Source organism: Stigmatopora nigra, chromosome 10, assembly GCF_051989575.1.
Source record: "Stigmatopora nigra isolate UIUO_SnigA chromosome 10, RoL_Snig_1.1, whole genome shotgun sequence".
Lineage (NCBI taxonomy): Eukaryota > Metazoa > Chordata > Actinopteri > Syngnathiformes > Syngnathidae > Stigmatopora > Stigmatopora nigra.
Window position 1 is genome coordinate 12,514,421 of NC_135517.1, and position 21,632 is coordinate 12,536,052.

General features: G+C 37.1%; 1 protein-coding gene across 2 annotated transcripts; it reads right to left on the reverse strand.

The window, feature by feature from the left end:
- Positions 1–399: 399 nt before the first annotated feature.
- Positions 400–21,624, reverse strand: LOC144203558 (integrin alpha-5-like). 2 transcript variants are annotated; one of them, XM_077727077.1, is made up of 32 exons: positions 21,566–21,624; positions 20,799–20,971; positions 20,503–20,740; positions 18,800–18,924; positions 17,766–17,866; positions 17,564–17,687; positions 17,412–17,473; positions 17,209–17,254; positions 16,945–17,070; positions 16,618–16,662; positions 16,352–16,395; positions 16,172–16,228; positions 13,866–13,918; positions 13,220–13,428; positions 12,814–13,005; positions 12,682–12,727; positions 12,479–12,592; positions 11,921–11,976; positions 11,468–11,625; positions 10,455–10,592; positions 8,145–8,212; positions 6,220–6,370; positions 5,910–6,002; positions 5,530–5,609; positions 4,993–5,073; positions 4,794–4,899; positions 3,671–3,829; positions 3,496–3,600; positions 2,733–2,846; positions 2,366–2,467; positions 2,148–2,270; positions 400–1,582 (listed from the first exon to the last, which is right to left on the reverse strand). In XM_077727077.1, the coding sequence occupies exons 3-32, from the start codon at positions 20,706–20,708 to the stop codon at positions 1,499–1,501; spliced, it is 3,168 nt and encodes a 1,055-aa protein (XP_077583203.1). In that variant the 5' UTR covers positions 20,709–20,740; positions 20,799–20,971; positions 21,566–21,624; the 3' UTR covers positions 400–1,498. The 2 variants fall into 2 exon arrangements, with proteins under 2 accessions (XP_077583203.1, XP_077583202.1); XM_077727076.1 differs by having other exon boundaries at positions 20,503–20,971.
- Positions 21,625–21,632: the final 8 nt, after the last annotated feature.

Sequence of the window (21,632 nt, forward strand, 5' to 3'; positions counted from 1 at the left end):
CTCCCAGACTCAAATTACAGACGAGTCATCTTGTGTGTTCTATGCATAGACAAAACAACATGCACAAACACACACAGAACTAATACATAATCTATTTCTGTAATAGATATGCGACAGTATGTTACTCACTGCTCCAAATGAAAAGTATGTTGTTCTGTCAATTTCTCAGGACACTTGTGCTTCTCTGCATTGAAGCGTCCTTGTGCCAGCTGAGCTTTTATTGCAAAGGTGGGGAGGGAGAGCATGCATGCAGTGGAACTCAGCAAAAACAGCCATGCACACACTCAGCAGAAAGATGAACACCCCAACTACCAAGGAGAGAAGAAAACATTTTCACATTATTACTGCTTCTTCTGCTTACTTAAAAAAAAGTACTAATGGATATCCATTGATGCGAACAAGAGCTGCCATGACTTTGTATTTTGGCAAAGGCATGACTTGCATCTCAAGCCACTTCTTATGATATATAGATATATCAATGACAAATATACACTTATTCCTACAGTGCACAGTGACATACAGGTATAGAAAATGAGGCTTTATTCTAACACCATATACATTACAACACACACAAATAATGCCTCCCAATATGGGAGAAAACATTTTCAAGTTAGACATTGCAGTTTGATCAGGATTGTCCTGCAGGCGATACAGTACAACTTTTCACAATTAACATGACACTGGTGCATAAATAATAATATTAGCAATATGAATATTGAACATCAGTAAAATCAAGAAATACTAAACTGAAACCTAAAAAACTGCAAACTGGACTGAAGCTGTTCAGAGAGAAGAAATTCCAGAGCATTTACACCTTTTGTTTGTGTTTCCCGGACTGAAAGGGGCCTTTAAAGGACCAGTGTGCATCTTTTGGTGACTAGGGGGAATAAAGGGGGATTCAAAAGAAATTCTCTGATCAGACATTTACAGTAGGATGGCTGGTTAATGAAATTGTCAAATCAACATTAATGAATATTGATTGAGCTCAAATATTAATTTAAGCCATTGATGTGTATTCAACGGCCATCCGTATATTTTGTAATACTGACTGTCCTCATTTGGGGACCGAGTGGGCAGCTGGGCCTTCGACTTGTGACCAGCCACCAGCATATAAACAAGCAACTATTTACACTTACATTCAAACATATAGCAAATTTACTCTTTTTTCCAATGTGGGAGGAAGTTAAAGCTGAATGTAATGGAACCACAAAACTAAAAAAATATTTACCTTCTGTAGAAAGTGTGTGCCTCTGAAGAATATCCATATCACTTGTTCATATGGCGATTGAACAAAATAAATGTTTTCAACAGCAGTGAGAAGTTAACTGTGTGTTGTCCTCATCTTTGTGGTTAATATTTTAGTGCAGCACCAGGTAATACGAAGTCCAGTGATCCAACACACATAAATGTCCAACAACAACTCCCACATACAAGTCAAGGAATAATTTAGGAATATGGTAATATTCCAGTTGTGTTGAACAGCTGCTCCATCTCCGACTTAAGCTTCTGAAGATGCTTGTGGTCTGAGCTGAGCCTTCTCCATTGTGGTACCATATGGATCTGACCTTTTGAAAAAGCCCATCTATGGGGGTGATGTATACAAAAAATATATATTTAAATATTAATATATTTACAAAAAACGGATTTGTTTAATTTGAAACTAATATAAAAATTTATAGATTTCCTTCCCCATCCGTTAACATTGCGTTATGTTAAATGTTTTTTTATTTTATTTTTAAAAAGTTGTGTTGGGTGGCAATAAAAATTACACAATTAAGTTAAAATATATTTATAATTAAATCACATTCTGTTAATTGTTTCTGATAGTGGAAAAAATGTGTATAGCTTATATATAGTCAGCACTTACAGACTAGTTTACTCTTGGTATATGTTGAAAAAATAGATTAGATTAGTTTTTTGTTGTTTTATTAACAACCATTTTTGTGCAAAATATTTTATATTTGCCTCTCGGTGGCAGGTTAATTAATTCACTCAAACATCACAAATGATATGTTCTTAAAGTGTTAGAATATGAGAACATGGGTTTGGGCAAATCAATAAATCGAAGGAATGATCCAAGATTATTCGTGGTAGGTGGTAGGTGAAAATCAGCATTTTTAACGAGATCCGGTTTCAAAACTTGATACCTTGTACAGCAGAAATATGAGCAGTGAGAGTAAAAGCAGCCCAGCTAGAACAGCAAGAATGATGATCCACACAGGAACATAGAAGAGGCTGTCTGGTTTGTTCCACAAGACAGAAGTCACTACCTGAACAAGAAAAAGTCATCTCACCGATCAGTCAGGTGAACACAAATAACATTGACAATATCACAAGGGTACATATGATAAAAAAAATTACTTGCCTTTTTGGAACCAAATTGTTTGGATTTTTGCTTAATAGCATATGGCATCTTGTTGATAAAGAACTGAACAGAACACTCCAAAACATACTGTTTAAAGGCCCTCTGAAAAGAAGAGAACACAATTCACATGGCTACTGAAAAATGGGTCATTATTAATATTCATTGCCTGTGAGCATTTGTTAAATATAAAATCTAGTGAGACTTTTTAGTAAAACTATTAAAAAGGCATAATAAGCGTGTTTGAGTGGTGAATAACACAATAATGTGAGGCTTCAATTACCCCAGTAGAGGTCAGTATAACTACTCTTTCAGTTTTCTAGCATAACGGAAATCAATTAGGAAAATAATGGATAAATGGATGACTCACCTCAAGGAAAGTCTCTGCCCAAAGTCTGAAGTGGACACTCAGGATAACACTGGCACCTCTCTCCAGCAGCCCAATATTACACTCAAGCTGCCAGCACTCTGCTGTTGAACACGTCTGAAATGGGGCACACATTGGCATTCATTATTATTATTATGCTAAATCTATTCTTTCATATAAGTGAGTTTTAAAAATGTACGACCAATCTTTGCTGGCATCTTTAAGTTGTTGTGTAACAAAAATGATGAGCAGTCTGAAAACAGACGTCACGAGCTCTAAAGCGTGCACAAGCAGCCAAAGAGACCACAAGATAATTAACTTCTCATAAACACAGCAGACAGCAGCTGATGTGGACCAGGGCTCATTATAGTCCCATTTCCTGTGTTAATTGCAACAACCTCATGTGAATGCAAATACTTTGCAAGGAATAGTGCTTTGTTCTAACTAGTCTTCTCCACTACACTACATTAAATTTAAGTGAATATAATTATGTGACAAACACTGTTAGCAGGAACAAAGTAACAATTTGTACATCCGAAATACAACAACTATAAATACTTAATTAAAGGCAAGAAAAAATGAGTCATTACAGCCCCTTCTAATCTACGTGTTACACTGGTTGCATCACGACCACTCCCAATAAAAGCAAGCAAACAGATTTGACTGTATTTTCACAACCAGAGGAAGCAGTCGTTTGCCCTGAACAGGAAATTGTATATTTATTACAGGTAGGTATTTTAGGGCTTGCCAAAAAATAAAATTGTACCAAGTTTCCTTGTCCAATCATAGGACCCTTGGTTTCCCTCTTCTGGATTTGATGTTCCAAACTGGACTCCAGAGATGAGTGATCTTTTGTAGGTTGAGACTGGAGCTGTGAGGATAAATACATTAAGTGTAAGTCCAATGCATGCATTTTTTGCTGTAATGATGCTATGTTTCACCTTGAGTTTAAGTGCATTCAGTGCATGTTTGGAGGAGCAGGTGAGAGGCCCCTCAGTAAGCACTTCCACCGGGTACAGCAGGTCGTGTCCATGAGCCCTGAGTGGACATCTCACCGATAACGTTGTTTGACTGACAGTACTGGGGCCGTTGTTGACCAACTGTGAATAGAGAACTCAGTTTCAATCTGCTTGCGTAAATACAGTAAAGACATAGTTTTCAGGTTGAGGTCAACCAACTCCAGTTCCCTTCAAAAAGTGGAGGAACAGTGAGATGAAATTAAAAGATGAATTATGAGAAGAGAGACCAACATTTCATCTTTTTTTGGTGATACATTTTCAGTTAGGAACAGTTAAACAACTATTAATCGATCAGGAAATTAAAAACCAATAGCTATTGTTTTGGAACATGTGATTACCAGATATCTTTTGTTGTTCCACGTTGCCCAATAATATTGATTGTTCAATCACCTAAAGATAATTTTCTATGCCTAGTGTTAGTTTGGGGTTTTGTCTGTCTAGGTTCCTCTGGGGAGAAAACAATTGAAGATATCAGAATCTGTCAGTATATGTATAAGACTTGTAGACTAGTAGCTTGATTATTTTAAACTAAATACACACCATTTCTTTACATTTAGTGGTATAACTAAAGGTGAACTAGATAAAGCATTCAAATCCTGGGAAAAAACAAGGAATTATGTAGTTGAGAGAAGAACCACTGCTCAAACATGATTGAATGCCAATGCAAACACAGGAGAAGAAAGAAAGCTCTTGTGTGTAAGAAACATTCATTAGACGGTGTAGCCCAACAAAAACAGCAGCAGTTGACCAAAGAAACATTGTGAGAATGCAAAAAGAGCCTAAAACAACCGTTAATCATCAATAACACCCCTGAGCATACGGGAATAAAAATATACAGGTTCCATCGCCTGTTCACAGAATTTTGCAAGAGAGCCTTTCAGGCCAAATTTGAATTTTGATAAATAAATTAATGTTCTGTGTGCATATACATACATATACATGCATATATACATGTACATATATACATATATATTCGTATGTATGTATGAATATATATATATATAGATAGATAGTTATAAATTATGACTTGGAAACTTTTGCATACCTCATAGACTTGTTGAAGCTCAGGTCCAATGTCCTGCTCATTTACCAGACTCTGACTAACACTCCAATTGGGGGGTGGGAGAAAGATTTTGTCGGGCCGAGAAACACTAAAACATAAGATGTGAAAGTTCAGGACAAACAGCAGACGTGGAAAAATGTAATTTATGATTAAGATGTAAACCAAATCAAAAATGTCTCACCCCTGCAGAATAACATTAGCCATCACAGCTAACTCCAACTTGAGTAGAACGACTTCACTCTCAGAGTTATTTGCATTTTTACTGCAAGATACATCAGTGGAAGAAAAAAAAAGTTAGGGATTCTTTGATAGCCTTAGCAATGGAACTGAATGCATGGAATTACTTGTATTTGATAATTACTACAAATAACATTTAGGTTGTACGTACTCCATTTGCCAAGGTGACTGATTTGAGCAGGGATGCTTATGGTTAAATGGAAAATATTGAACGAAATTAGTCTTAACTCTATCAACTTGACTCATTTAAGCTGAATTTTATATCTGAATATGCAGTTTTGTAAGGGGAAAGCAATTAACGGAGCAGGAAATTGACCAATTTTTCAGACCACTCTTTCAATTAGGAAGGAAAACAAGGCATTGTTATACTAAGATGCCCATGATATTTTTTTTAAATACCACAAATTCTGACCATGCGAAACCCTTTTTATATGGTGGGTGCAGTAGGAGGACAGTATTTCTTAAGAAATAATTGACCTACCTTCTTAATTGAAGCTCGAATTGTATAGTTTTATGAGTGTCTGTGAGTCTGGGAACTGTGAACCGTAGACCTGCCCAAAACTAGAAAAGACAAATATAATGTGTTGAAATGAATCACAAAATAATAGAAAAAAAACATACATTTTGATGTTTTGAGTTTAAAAGATCTTGAACACCAAATAATAAAGTGATAGACTGTTTTCATAGCACTGTTCTCTTTTTAAAATTAACAATCCTGAATGGAAGTTACAAACAGAGTTCAGTCTGCTTGAGGCAAAAAAAAAAATAACATGCTTCAACTTAATTGTAGCGAGAAACAAAAAAGTCTACAATACTGTATGCTTAAATGCAATTAATAAAGTACAACATATTATTTCTTACACTAGTGCCAGGTTTCATGGGGTTTCCCAGGTCACATTTGAGGAAGCGGGTCTCGTTTTCTGCTTCATAGCTGCATATTAACTGAGTAAGAGTCTGCAAAAAAACCCAAAGACAAACTAATTTGCAGGAAACTGAATCCTCATTAGAGAAAGAAAATGAGCTTTCCATATAGATATGTATTGTATTGAGATAAATATGCTTATATTTACATACTAATTGATATTAGAATAACTAAAAAGTGTTGAAAAGTAATCAAGCTACATCTAATAGCTTTTCAATGCGTATTGTTTACCCAAAAAGTTTTTCTCACCGCATTGTTGCGTACTATCCCACTGTAATCAGCCTCTTTGGGAAGCAGCACGTAAAGCTCAGCTTCGTATGCACCACCTTCTCCTTCATTCCTGGCATTGAAGTTGAGGCTCAGAAAATTTTCATCTCCCAGGTAAACTTCTTTTCTGTCACTGTGTGATGAAAAGATGCTATGATCATCAATATCATTCTGTTTGCAATGTTATTCATTTTAGACGATTTCCAAAACTTGATCATTGCTGCAATTTTTAGATCTACTCCTTAAATTGGGTTGCCAGGAAGAGGCTGAAAACTGATGGTTGACAAATAAAGAAAGAAAGGAGGATCCTCACAAGTGTTGTAGGGGTGCTGGAGCCTATCCCAGCTAAAGGTGGAAAGGAGGCGGGGTACACCATTAAACTGTTTGCAGACCTCCAGCAAAAACATGCTGGTGAGATCTCGCAACAACTATTGCACGTTTCTCCATTTTTCTTATAATTTTGCGCTAGGTTTCCCTGAAAATAATTATTCCAAAATGTAATGGAAAACGGGATACCAAATTTTCACAAGTTGTCTTTGTGAGAAGCAATCCCAAGAGAACACTTATGTGCAAAACTGTCCATGACCGGCCAGGCCAGGCCAATGGCCCTCATCTGATCACGGTAATTTGACTCCTCCTTCTTGTGCATGTTAACAGTGACACCTCTGTGTGCAAACATGCTTTTCAGTTTATTCAGAAATCCCACAACGCTCTCCAACTCCAGCCCAATAGGACATTGTTTCTATTGAGTCACCAAACCAGAAAAAAAACATAAAATCAGGGTACCTTTTTAAAACAAAAAATCTGTCATCCCTTCCCCCTCTGTGCAGACCCCGCAGCAGTCCATTGCAAGGTAAGACCACCATCTGAATTGAATTAGGCCTGGCATTTTAAGCCAATACAAAGGAAGTAACACATATACTACTGTGTTACAGCATAAAGGTGAGCGTGAGCAAAATATATATTTTTTAAATTGGTGAGGTTATTTATTCACATCCCATGCGCTTGTGAGGCACATTCTGTTGAAGCCAAAGCTGAAAAGATGTTCTATTCCATTAAATTGCTGAATGATTTCATTGTAGTCCTATGACAGAGGCATAACATGATATAGGGTCACTGTGGGAACATTTCGAGTTCTGATTGTGTTTCTCTAGCTAAGAGACATTGTGACATTGTTTTGGCCCTTATTACAGACCTGAATGTTTTCCGCCTGGTCCGATTTGGCCCGAGGACCACCAAATGAAGGCTGGACTTGTTCACAAACAATGTTACTTGATTAAAGAACAATGTCGGTGTGCGTGACTATGTATACTTTACTCTTTTTATTTCTCCCAAACTAAATATTATGCTAAATATTGGTCTAGGTTGACATGCTTCATTTACAACAAGGGAATGCAACTATTATGCTTATTTATTTTACTGGTAAAATAAATTATGCATACAGTACTCCCAAGAAAAGAGCACCGTGTGCATCCTTCAAGTTTGCTTAATATATTTTTCTTCAAGCGTAACACCACAAAAAGCGAAAAGAAAAAATAGAATTTGAATATGAAGTATTCCTGGCTATTGTTAATAGTATTTATAATCTGAGGCATAGATCCAATCAGTCTTTTTCTATACCGGTTATACACATCGAGTCAAAATGGGTCAAGTTTGACTACGGTATATAGAGTATAGTCTATGGGCTGGATATTAAAATGCATGACAGCAAACAATTGTGTCATTTTTGTGACATTTTCATGGTAAACCAGAGAAATAAGAAACACTTGTACATTGTAGCAACTACAATGTGTGTTTCACACGACTATTAGAGTGATAAATCTTTCCTTAAGAAACATATCACCCAAAAGAGTCATGTTTAACTTTAGTGAATCCGCTAAAGTACTAGAAAGGTGATTTCCTCTCACCCATAAACAGCCAACTTCAAGTCAGGGACACAGATGTTGTCGTCTCCACAATCCAGCTGAATCTGGGCCTAAGAAAGCAGCAGGGGTAAAAGAAAAAAAAAGGATGAGAGGGAGAGGGGTTTAGTTATATAGTGTGGGAAGAAAACTCAGATACAATGTACTATGTAGTATATACAGCAAAGCTTGCAAGGATCTGGATGTTTATAGACATTAGTAGAGTAGAATTATGATTTACTGAAAGGATAAGTGAGGATAAATCAGTTAAATATGACACAGAACAGCCACAAAAGCTGTCTTTCATTTTGCCACAAAAAGTGTAAATCTGCTAATGTAGGAAACACAATTTGTGAAATGGAGACAGTATGACCAAGGATAACGAGAACAAAGGATAATTGCAATGTAAATAATTATTACATTTTTGAGGGTAAGATATTAAGCATACCATCCACATTTCAAAAAGTTAAATGATTATAATGTGTTGTTTTTTTCAGCCTTTACATGTTTGATGGCTTAGAAGAAGAAAAAAGCAAGCTCAGATGAATTTCATCTCATTGACTATAACGCGACATATGGACTTTCCTTCCTTTTTCTTTATTTTCCTGTTTTTCTGCCAACCATCCGTCTCCATACTGGACTGTACTGTTATTGTTACCCTCTTCTGGCCAACATATGGGAGACATTAGATTCAAAAAGAATGCTTTAGAGGCCAAAGAATCAGCCTGGCAACAGTTAAAATTGTCTAAGGGAAGATTCACTTTCAAGTCCCTGGTTTTATTTGCTCTCAAGGATATTGGCCATCCAACACTCAAAGCTGAAAATGCTCACAATGGTTTCGATTGTAATCATTTCTTGTTGATGTTCACTTCATCTTTCCAAGCGAGGCATGTTTGCCATCAGCTCGTCCGGCCAATGCGCTATACATGACAAGTCTGCTTGCTCTGCTCTTTTATTATTAGACTTTTTGTCTCTCATATTGCATTTAATCTGATCGCTGTCTGGCTGTATTAATAAGATCTTGGGGGGGATCAAATGTATATGAAACTATGATAAATTACAGAGGTTTGATGACATCCTGACTATAATCAGATAAAAACAATCTGTCAGGTCTTTTTAACGTTAAACATAAATCGATGAGTATTTGCAGTTTGTCCCATTTACATGTCTGATCATAGAGGAATGTAATTCAGCAGGAGAAAGAAAACTGTCTCAACTTCAACGTTTTTTTCCTTTAAATTTGTTGTCTCAAACACTGTCATACTGTTTAAAATCTGAGGTGGGTGGAACAAACAGTGTGTATACAATGGTGAGAACTGACAGTAAGTCTGCAGTCATGAATCATGCCACATCCTGGAAAGTACTACCTTAATGCAAAGTTTTAGCTCTCCAAAAATATCATAAGACCATCAATGATTTGTGTTCTTCTGCTAACTGATAAAAGGATTATAGATGTGCCATTCCTGTTTTAAATGAAGAGATACAATAATAGCAGCAGATGGATTTGGCTTTCTTTGAAGGTTTCCAGTCTTTATAATGCTCACCCATAAATTAACAAGCCCATAACGTGACGTGCACATTCACATGTGCACATCACATGCACAGCTCATATTATATCACATGTATGACATGTTCACGTGCTGACGCTCAGGCTTTTGCTCCATGGAGGAGAGAACTGGCAACATGTACAAGCAAACCACATCCAGATGTCTGAAACCCCACCCAAACAGATCTGTCAGCTCTCCTTGTGCGCTTTTTGCACAACCAAAGCTCACCAGCAGTCCTCCATAAACCTTTATCGTATGCGTAGAGAGAAGAAAAACAGCTACCACTGGAGACCAAAGTCCAATAATCAGCTCTTGCTCTATTGGGGTCGACCCTAACCTCGAACCATATGCAGTTAACTACTATAAAGAGGTTGGGCATTTAATGTCAGCTTTAAAATGGTTGCCTGCAACCTCTGTGTATGCAATTTCAAAATTGCATCATACAAGAGATGAGCTTCACTGTGCTACTAATTTGGACATTTGCAAAAAACTCTCTATCAAAGGGACATTTTGTTATGCTTTGTTAATTGAACAAATAAATGTGTGTCTGTGAATGGATAGTGCATTACTGTAGAAATATTTGGTTTGGTTATGTAATATCTACACACATTCTACAATTTACACAGATGAATCCCTTAGGCACATGATTGAAAATAAAGAAATCCAGAAAATATTAGCCTGTCAACAGGATTAGTATGTCATGCAGTGTATAGATGATACTATTTATTAGAATTCCACAGAGATTTGGGACAGTGTAAGGTGAAAATACCTTCTGTTCTATTAGTTGTTCAGTCTGGTAGTTCAAGATGGGTCTGAGGCCATACTGGTCCTCTGGGGCTTGAGGATCCAGATTAAAGGCCAGGCTGATGACGATGGGGGAGAGTTTATCTCGAAACTCCTCTTCTGCCTGAAACCAGTCAAAATGCACTTATGTGAGAAAGGGGAATATCTCCCAAGTTTTCCATTTTGCATCCAACATACAATTGCCATGTTCTGGATACATTTATTAACACACAGATGGATGGAAATCCAAACATGCAACAATACGTAATCACTGAAGTACTCATTTATTTCTGCAAGGCACATATTTTACAGCTCTATGCATTGAGGGCCATCTGCTCAGACAGATGGAATATATCAGCGTTTATTATTATCATTGGTTTAGGGAAAGTCTTAAACGATGAAGCAAGGGCCATAAAAGTTGTTTGGGTGAGTTTAGTGAGGAAGAACTTTATGGGGACCCCTGATCTCAATCAAAATATTTGCTTTTATTTAATCGCCCAGAACAAAAAGTGTAAGGCAGTCAATACTTGAGCCTTGTTGGTGATTAAACATGACACGAGTTGGGGAGCAGGGCCAGATAATCAACAAAAGCGATGTTTGTCTGATTTGTTTTTAGAAGGCTTTCCTCCATCTGTTGGATGTAAGTAAACACGAAATACAAAAAGGGATACATGTTGATTGACAGTGAGGGAATATTTGTCAGTTCCAGGTCAAACCATCTCTTATCCTGTCAAAAACTAAAGTACCGCCATGCTTTTGTCAGCCATACTGTTTGATCAGACAACCACTGAGTGATGAGATAATTGGTACTGTAGTCATTTCAGCTCACTTTTAGGTCACAAGTGCCTTTAAAGTTGCACTTCAAAAAGACTTCAAAACCTTTTCTATTAGGAAATGACTTTAAACGTTTTCCAAAACATTAATGCCATTTACTAAACGATGTATATATAATCCCTATTGTTGAGAAATATAATAAAAACATTATTGTGACTGACTTACTCGTAGATAAATCCTTGTGTCATGGCACAGACGCTGTCCATTGGTAAGGCTGAAAGTCTTCACCAAACTGGGCTGCATACTATCTAGAAACAGTGTCCTTCTAACCGACTCTTTCTGGTTCTGCTTCATACTGTCCAGCTGAATTTCCACCATAAAGTCTAAATACATACAAACAAGGCAAAGCATTATGTATATATTTATAAGCATGTATAACACACCACAAGCACTTTGTGTAAAGCACACGCACACACAAAATAGCATCAATTAATTCCCTAAACTTTGCTGCCCAACAGGTTACCCTCTGTTTACCCAATTGCACTTTTATCTTCGTGTTAACAGCCAATTTAACCGCATTTAAGTCCAGCATGCTTGTGGGCGCACAAAGAAAGCAAGGTATTGTAATCAGGACCATCTGTGAGCATGCATGTGGGTGGGTGCGCGTGAGTGTTTCACCTAAATGAGATGGTAGGTGCTTTCCATGAGCCAGGAGGCAGAAACTGATGCTGACACTAAAGAAGGAGAAAATATTACAAATAAAAATCATGCATGCATGAAAAAAAGACAAAAAAAACTAATGTTTATGTTATACTATACTTTTGCAATCTAGTCACAGTACTGTGTGCATTCTATTTATTTTCTCCTATTCACTGTATTTTTCCAAACAGCCCAAAAATACATTGCTTTAATGCACCTTGTTTGAAAATTACTAGGCAGTTGGTTGGTTTAGCTCCAACATAAAATTTTGGAAAACTTAATCTGTTTCCGCTCTTTTTTCCTCTTTTTGTTTTTACAATTATACGTTTGTAGTTAAACGCAACATGGAAAGGGAACTGGCAAACATTTGATAAAGGGAAATTCTAAATTGCACAAATAGAACGGTGAGGGGTTTTGCACAACAATAGTCATATTTTCCATACTCGGTTATTTTCAAACAGAACTATTATGCGTAATCATCCTATTACTCTATAAGTAGCAGCTGGAGGTTTTGGTGAAGGGGGTGGGTGTTTATACCAAGATACTGCAGTTGTTCCATTTCTTGTGGAAAGCTCACAAAGCTTCTCCTCCTGGTTAAACATTGTTGGCTGTACACTAAGAGACGCACTTGCATTTACTATTGGTCGAGACCTGAGTGAAAACACATTGAAATATTAGCAAAAAAATAAGTAAACTAGGGTTCCTATTCCCATTAAAAATGCAGTGTGCCATAAACACACCTATACAGAACTGATTTGTCAACCCCAAAAGCACCAACAATCAGATCTGCAAGACAGGAAATTTGAGAATCAAATTGAGTTACCACAGAGGGGAATGAAGTTTAATAGTTCCCTGAGAGTGGAATGCAGTACCTGGGTAACCATTTAGATCCAGATCTGTGTTGCCTCGCAGTGCAAAACCAAAGTTGGCAGGAAAAGAGCTGGAAGCCCAGTGGCCAGAGAGTGCTTGAGTAGGCGTGTCTTTCAATCCCATGGGATAACCGTTGTAAATAAGAACCAGTCCCTGTTTGTCTTCTCCTCCGTAAGGACAGCCGATGGCCATATCTGATTGCAAACATGAGCAGCACACAATATGAAGCAGCTTGTGTCTGTTGGCTCTTTTATACAATTAGTATTGTCAATAGAGCAGATTTGTGCCGAGCAGCTTCCAGTAAGAGGCCTACCAACTAAATGCCATACCGTACTATAAAGACTGACTGTCTATGTGTTTGAAGTTCTGCTAAAAATACAACAGAGATTTATAATTTAGTAATCATACCATTAAATCCATCCTGGTTGAGATCCCCCAAAGGTGCCAGTGATGTGCCAAATCGACCGAATGGCTGTTGGCCCAGTAGATGCTGTTGACTGGGCTCAAGCTCCAAAGGACCGTTTTGGAGGTAGATGTACACTTTCCCAAGCTCCTCGAGGCGCCCATTGGACCCTCTGTGCATGAACATTGGAGCTCCCACTATCAGGTCATCCAGTCTGGGGGGTGTCAGAGGAAATGTATGGTAAAACTGGGCAGTGGTAACAATGCAAAGTAGTAAAGAACTAGTCAATTGTGGTTGGTGATATAGCCAAATACAATAAATTAAAGGGAAACTGAAGTGGATTTCATAATGATTTCTAATCATGATACCATTTTAATCTCCCGACGTGGTACTATATGCTACCTAAAAGCCTCCCTAAATTCTTCTTTGAACCATGCCCTTAAACAAAAAAAAAATGAAAAGAATAACAATACAATGACGTAGTCTCTATACATTTAGATGACTTAGCGTGGGAAATTTTGACATACTTGACCTTGGTTACAATGACATAAGCCTTAACTTTTATTTCATAAACGCCATCTCAAATGTCTCTCATTTCCCCTCTTTTACCCATATTTCCATCATCTGTGCACAGTCACACCATGTGCTCACCCATCATTGTTGATGTCAGTGGCTGCCACTGCATAGCCAAAGTAGGACCCCATCTGGAAGACATTAAAAACAAGACTCAGTTAGTCTCTAATTACATCACTCTGCATAGATCGCCTCATTTTCTTTCCATGTCCAGCTTTTTGTACCCTCTAACATCAACCCAAGCGTCTTCTCTGGAAATCTCACATCCCACAATCCCCAAAGGTGCCTACTTCTCCATTTTCAAGAAGCTCAGTCTTTGAGCTTCTGTAAGGATGATAAAAGGAGGAAACGTACTGAAACGTTTATCTCATTTCACTTGGTGCATGTTTCAATTCCTTACTGCACAAGATAACTAAGGGTCACATTACATCCCTATGCAACCTCAATTCATGGCGATTTGTAGTATTTCTACACAGAAATGAGATTAGAGGCCCCAGTGAAACACACACCTTAAAAAGGAGATTCTCCTTCTGTAGAGACCATGCAGAGCAGCTTTTATCAATAGAAATGAAATAAGCCAATGGGCAAGCTTTAAATTTACTGAGATAAAATTTGAGGACTTTTTCTATGTGAGATATGACCATCACTTCCTAGTAAAGGTGGACACAAATTTTAAGATGTGTCTTCAAACTAGAGACATTTGTGACATTTATTGTCAGAATGAGACAGTGCTTCTTGTTAAAAAATAAATAAATAGTCAACTATGCCTAGGGAGTAGTACTGTATTTGCCCATAATTTTATATGTTTGACTTGTTTCGGATCATCACTATATTGGTCAAAGCTAACACACGTAAACAAACAATTATTTTTTACCCAAACAACAGTAGATATTTTACTAAGGTCCTCATTATTATTAATGAGGCGGCACCTAAATCAACCAAAACACAGACTTCAAATGATCTCTTTGATTTGTATCTTATTGTTTGTAAAATAACAAGAGGCACTTTGACCAAAATCAAAACTTTGACACACAGTAACAGTACGCATTGTGAAATACTTCAAATTTCACAACTCTTACTTCAAAGCCTGTCATAACAATGGACTAATTCTGAGGTTTGATCCAGCAACACGGACTCCTGCCTGGTATATTTTTGCAGCTGACTTGAACAATTTAGTCCAAGAGCCAACAGAGCAGAGCATTATTCCACAGAGTATATCAGCCCTAAAATCACATCATTCATTACAACAGTTTACTTAGCACCGTTCATGCTTAGACTGGCAATTTTCGACAAACGATGATAACCTCCCAAATACAGAAAAGATAGACTATTTTAGGTTGATGACATGCTCATACGTTTTACGAGCAGCAACAGTAATTGAAATATAGGGTCACCCAAAAAATGGGAATTCAATTAATTAAGAATCTCAACAGCAGATTTTAAGAATCATTTTTTACAGAAAAACACCATCCAAAAGGACATGAATTAAATTAAAATAAATTAATGAAAATTACAAATGGCATGTTTTAAAGGTTTGATTGATTATGAACTATATATTCTTCTTACACCACTTTTGGTTTTATTGAAAGGTTCAAAAGTTCAACTTTTTTTTGTACCACCCTGTATAGCCCAGTCATCATCCAGCTGTCAATCTATGTGCCAATGATGAGCAACTAGTATACCTTTTTGACAGTATTAATTCATTTCCTATTGTGAACAGCTCAAAAGTAGACTTAAATATACCACTTAAGGCACAGATCAGCTCAAATTGATACTGTTCGAAAACAATAAAAAGGTCAGAACTGAGTCGACCTGCCGGTGTGAAGGTAAGCACAACTTGAAACAAAAGGCAAAGTCAAGAATTGAAATAGGGTCCGATTTACTTTACACCCTGCACAGTGAATGGGTTCAAATACTTTATCTTGTAACTGTAATCTATTTTCCTAACTGTTTATTTTGTACACGGGCACATAGTCCACACCAACTATCCCGAGAAGCAAAGCAGTCAGTAACCATGTAATGTAAACCCAGACTCTGACCTAGTGCAGGTCACCTCTCTGCAGGGAAAATTCTTTTGGTGTAAACCTTCAGACCAGGGGTGTCTAAATGATTCCACAAAGGGCCACAGTGGATGCAGGTTTTTGTTCCAATTAATCCAGCACAACAGGCAGTTTAAGTTACGTCTTCGAAAACAAGCCAGACCTGACTGCAGTTAATTGTTGCACCTTTAAAACACCAATTGGTGAAAATGTATCCTCTTTATCAGTTGATATGAAAACCTGCACTCACTGCTTTAAACACTAATTCTTATTGTAAAATTTGTGACAGATAAAAGACAGATACACAATGTAAACTTGCTTAAGATGTGCCAAAATTGTACATACTTGCTCTCCAGTCACGTTGAGCAGTGATTTTAGATCTCTTGCATTGAATATGGACACCTGTGAAACAATTTTTGATTAAACCACTGTTTATGAAGTTGAAATAATTATTTTTGCTGGTAAAGGATTTTTCATCTTTTTTAATAAATACTTTGAATAAATCCATTTAATTGTACTCCTTACAAAACCATACAGCATGAGTCCTTTTGGAACTCCTGCGATGAAATCTGCAACAAAGAGAGCAAGTCGTAAAAGGTTAGAGCTGATAAAAGACTGAAACCATGTTTACACTTTTAGAGGTATTTTTTCCTTCCCATATATGTCAAATTTGCAGGGTTTATAGTCAGTCATGTGTGTGGAGACTAAGTGGTTTTTGAGCTGTGGGGGTCAACAAACCCCAACCACGTGTGTATTTTGGGACTCGACACTGTCAACATGGCCGCCCTCACCTTCCTCACCATCCCCACTGAACTCGCCACCAGCCACAGAATAACCTGCAGTGAGATGAATCAGATTTGAAGTGGTTGCAAAAAATGCAGCAGTATTACATTTACACAGCATGTTACATACAGAATATCTACTATAAATGAAGGTATTATGTCCTGAGGGGTGTATCCAATATTTTGTTCCATGTGCATGACCAAAATTTAATAGTAATAATGACCTGTGACTTTACAGTACATATACTTATATATACACAGTGGTACCACGAGAAAACAAATAACTGGTGGTTATGATGTTTAATAGTACTTACTATATGCATATATATTCCTTACCCAAGTAACTGTCATCGTAGCTTCCCTGCACTTGCCCTGTTTGAATCTGTCCAGCAACCGACAGTAAAAAATATGAAGGGTAGTAGGCCTTAACAATCTCATCTGGCATGGCTGAAAACAGCTGACCTAGAAAACAATTAGGAAATATAGTTTATCTGCCTTTAAAATTATGATTGAGTTGCTGACACTAACCAGTCAAAATACTATATGATCTATTTCAACTAACTCTATTTCAAGATACTATCCCTCTTTGCGAAAGCTCACCTTGCCAGTAAAAGCTGCCTGGTCCACCAAGAACAACCCTTCCATCCTGACACACACAATAGCAGGGATTTGTGTGAAACAACGTTTCTTCTGAAGTTACAATAAACTATTTTAGTTTGTTATCAACTGTTTAAACCACAGCGCCTACTTTAGTGAAAAATGCAAAGATTAATTATAAAATGGATTACAAATATTGTTCTCACCTTGGTGAAGTCAGCACTAAATCCTCCTTGACAATAACCCTGTCCTGCAGGTCCATGTCGTTCTACAATTTAAAAAAAATACATGTGTTCATTGTACAGTAAAATGAGGATAACTCATGTATACATTTTACATTAACATTTTAGTATTTTACCTGTTCGACAAGGAGCATATTCCACAAAGGATTTGAGGCTGTCCATTGAAAAGTAACAAGTTCCGGTCATATCAGAAAAGGGGTTTTCATGTTCAGTTCTCCAATAATACCTAGGAGCACAAGCCTGAAAGGCACAGATATTGTAAAAGGTATAGAATACAGACCCACAAATCTAAAAAAGTCTAAAATAATCAAGTCTTACCAGTATATGTTTGCCATTGGAACGTATTGTGGCTCCAAACCACTGATGGGACTTGAACTCAACCCGAGTGTTCACATCATTTATATAAAAATACTGATCACCTACAAAAGAAAAAAGGTTTCATATGTGAAGTTGTAATTTCTCTATTATTCTGTCCCAATAGGGAAAAACTTTTGAGCAGTGGGAGTAATAACAGCAGATGTCATCTTGACGTATATTGGATGCTAGTGACCTGATCCCACTCTGTAGCAGCTACTCTATCTTGGGGAGCAGCCAAAAACAATAGCATTACATCTGCTAATAATATTAGTGATAGTTAGGTCCATCCATTTAATCATCCATTCACAGACTCCAGTCTGAGAAGAAGCACTATTTATAGATGATCAAAGTTCCAGTGTAAATACTGTTTTAAAGAAATATATTTTTAATACATCAAAACTCTTGAATATACAAAAATATACATTAAAAACATCCTTAGGTTGAATGGAGGAATTGTTGCTCAACACACACTGTTTATTATTATTTTTTTAAACTTTTATTCATCTGTATCTAACAAATCAGGGATAGGTCACAGATTTTTTTGTGCAGGTACCTTGCAGCCTAGGTACAGATATAAACTGTAGGTAGATATACTAATCTATAGATTATGTTTTATCTTCCTTTATATGCTACCTTAGGTGTTTAAAGCATATTTTTTCATAAAATATATTTCAGAGATACCATAAAATATCAGTATTGTAAGTGAGCGTATACAATAACGGAAACCCTATGATCATCAATTGCTGCCCTTATCGCTTGCTGGCTTCCTGATGGAGGTGATTATCCTTTTGAGGTGGAGGCAGCACAGCTACCACAATTTGAGTGCAACCATGCAAACGGAACCCACAGCCAAAAGTGAACATCTTACGAAGAGGTGGACTTGAGGAAAGTTAGTCATTTTAAAAATGTCTATAAAATGCTAAGGAAATCATACTTTTGACCAAGACACTTTATGTCAAGCAAAGAGCCAATTTAAAATGTCCAAGACACTCTACCTTGCTTATCAAAGTTGATAATGCTGCAGTTGGTTTGGTTCTGGTGGCACAGAAAGATGGCTCCTCCTTCAATAATTCCAGGCTGGGTGGTGTTGGCCTTTGGAGCTCCTATCAAAATGCTCACACTGGAAACCAGAAAGAAAGATTAAAGCAAAGCCATTGTTCTGGTGGAGAAACGATTTTGTTATTAAAACGTATCACAAAAGAAACCAATCATTTCTGATATTTTATTATTCAAATGTGACATATGATAGCAGATTATAAACATACATACTTTTTTTGTATCAGGGTGGATTAATTAATTGTGTATATAGGTGTATAACTCAATCAAAAAGATTTCCTTTAAATGGCTTGTTGACATTTTCCAGGGTCAGAGGGTTCAGTTGTAGAGGTTTGATGTGACAGCTTTCTAAAGTTGTTATGGTCACATAAGCTCAGGTGGGAAGGGTTTAAGAGACATAAGTGGATATTGTGATAGCTAGTGTAGCCAATTAGTGAGTTAGATAGTGTTTTTGTCAATTGCCTATTGTACCATAGTGATCTTTGATCTCCTTATCTTCAACTGCGTTGTGTATGGCTTTAAAGCATGGTATGGTTTTGTGTGAAATTAAAATAAACTTTTAACCTCTTTAGCAAAATGAAAACATTCTAGTCCTGCAACACATCCTTCTCCTGTTGTCTTGTTTATAACAACCACATTGAATGAATGAATGCAGAATGGTTTGATTCACACTGGTCTGTCACAAGATAAATCCTTCAATGTCAGCAACTCCATGAATTAATTTCATTCAGCATTCCCAGAATTTATCTACACACTGACCTACCAATCTCTCTTTACAATCAGGGCCAACCACTAAAATTCACAAATACATAAAGTTAAAAAAAAAGATAACAATTACACCACCTTCACATTCTAGGTATGAAAACAACCAGTGACATTGTGAAACAGAACCCTTTTTTTAATGTCCCGTGGGCATTATGAATTGTAGGTTCATGTCATCCACTCCCCCCAAATGACTTCACACATCCTGTTTCTTATGTCTCAAACAACACCTACGGCTGTTTTAGATTGACAATTAAATCAATATGTAGCCTGCACTCTGGCAGAGGCTAAAACTCACAAACAATCTCATCAAATGATGTATAATAAAAATGGTCCTAAGAACTTCATCACATCCACACACATGTACCACGTACCATATGTGTGCAAAACTGCCTTTAGACAAAGGTGAAATAACCTAAGGTGACTCCTGGTAGTTATTTAAAAATCTGATATGAGCTTTTCCACTCATTCTTCCCCTAAAATGAAATAAAGTACTTTCCAAGAATAATAACTTTCTGCAGTTTAAACGAGTGCTTTTAGTGTGACATTACTCACACACAGACGTGCATGTCTGTTTCCAATCACTTTTGGACTGGATCTGGAGTTGAGGGCGCGCACATGCACACGCTTGTACTTTTGTGTGCATGTGTGTGTGCGCGTGCACGTGTGCACAAAGGTCTTACATTTCTTTTCAGCTTTTTTTTTTTCAATGAACTGAAGTCAGTTAGGAATCCATTCAAAGTGGGCACAAATGAATGAATGAAAAATGTGCATAAATACAATAAGATAATTATTTTTACAGTGGAGCTTCAAAAGGAAAAACACAAATGATTTTGATTTTATACTTATAATTGTGAAATGATGAAATAATGAGACTAACCTGGATGGGTTACCAGAGAAGAATTCCACAGAATAGCCAAAATAACTTCCAGGTGGTCCAGAGAAAACCACACGTTTCTCTGTGTCCAGATTAAAAGCTTCACAAAATTGGGCCACGGCCACAAGTACTACAGGTACCACCACCAGCCAGGCCAATGGACGTTTTTCCCAGAAGCGCATAAATGGAGGTCCAGAAAAGGTATCCATCTCTCCTGTGCGTCTCTTCTTTCATTGAATATCTGCGGAGCAAAACACATCATCTGTGCTGTTTTGTGAGGAGGAGAGTTTGGGTCTGACCATAAAATTCTGACGTGAGGGGTTCGTGTAGCTCCATCAGACACACATGGAGCAATGATCCAGAAGAGTGGAGAAATGTGGGGAACAGGAAAGTCCAATGTGGGGAGGGCTCAATGCAGCCTCCTTTGGGGTGGAGCTTTTCAAAAGGCACAAGGTTGAAGACCACTGTTCCACTGTTTCTAATGCAAATACAGATACAAATATAATGTTATTATGATATTGTACAATTGTTCTCTATTTGTTGGCAAAAAAAAGCCATGTTCACAAAGTCTAAACATGTGACCTTTACATTCATCAAGACAAGAGAGAACTGAATTCAGTCTGAGGAGACCTTATAATTAACATCTGATTTGCCCAATTGGAGCTGGGCAATGTAATCAAATTAACTTGATAGCAATCACTCACTCTCTACCACATATACTAAGTCATAAAATTTAGATATGTTGCATTTTTAGTGTTTAAAATAAGAAACACTTTGATCTTGTTTTTTTAAAATATTTATACCGAATATTTTTTTCTGATAACTAAATAAGAGGGTGGGGAGGGGAAAAAACACAAATAGGAAGCTTTTAACAGAAAAGAATATCAAACTAAGATTTGGAAAAGCATGAGAAGAAAACGAACCGTCTTCCACTTTCCTTTAAATAAAAGGCAAATAATATAACTTTTGTATAGCTTCTCACTTAAATATACAAGCTTGCTTGTTTTTTTTCAAATTCGAAGACAGGAATAGCCAAGAAAAAGGAGGGGGGGGGGGGGGGGCATACCACACGTCTTGGCAGAACACTTGATGACTAAACCTGGAAAACCCAGAGGCACCCATCCATCTGCAGC

Coding starts and splice junctions, on each gene's coding strand:
- LOC144203558 (XM_077727077.1), bottom strand. CDS start 20,708: ATGGATACCTTTTCTGGACCTCCATTTATGCGCTTCTGGGAAAAACGT. Junction 17,867..18,799: donor TATCAACTTTGATAAGCAAG/GTAGAGTGTCTT, acceptor TTTCTTTTGTAG/GTGATCAGTATTTTTATATA. Junction 16,663..16,944: donor CTACGATGACAGTTACTTGG/GTAAGGAATATA, acceptor ATCTCACTGCAG/GTTATTCTGTGGCTGGTGGC.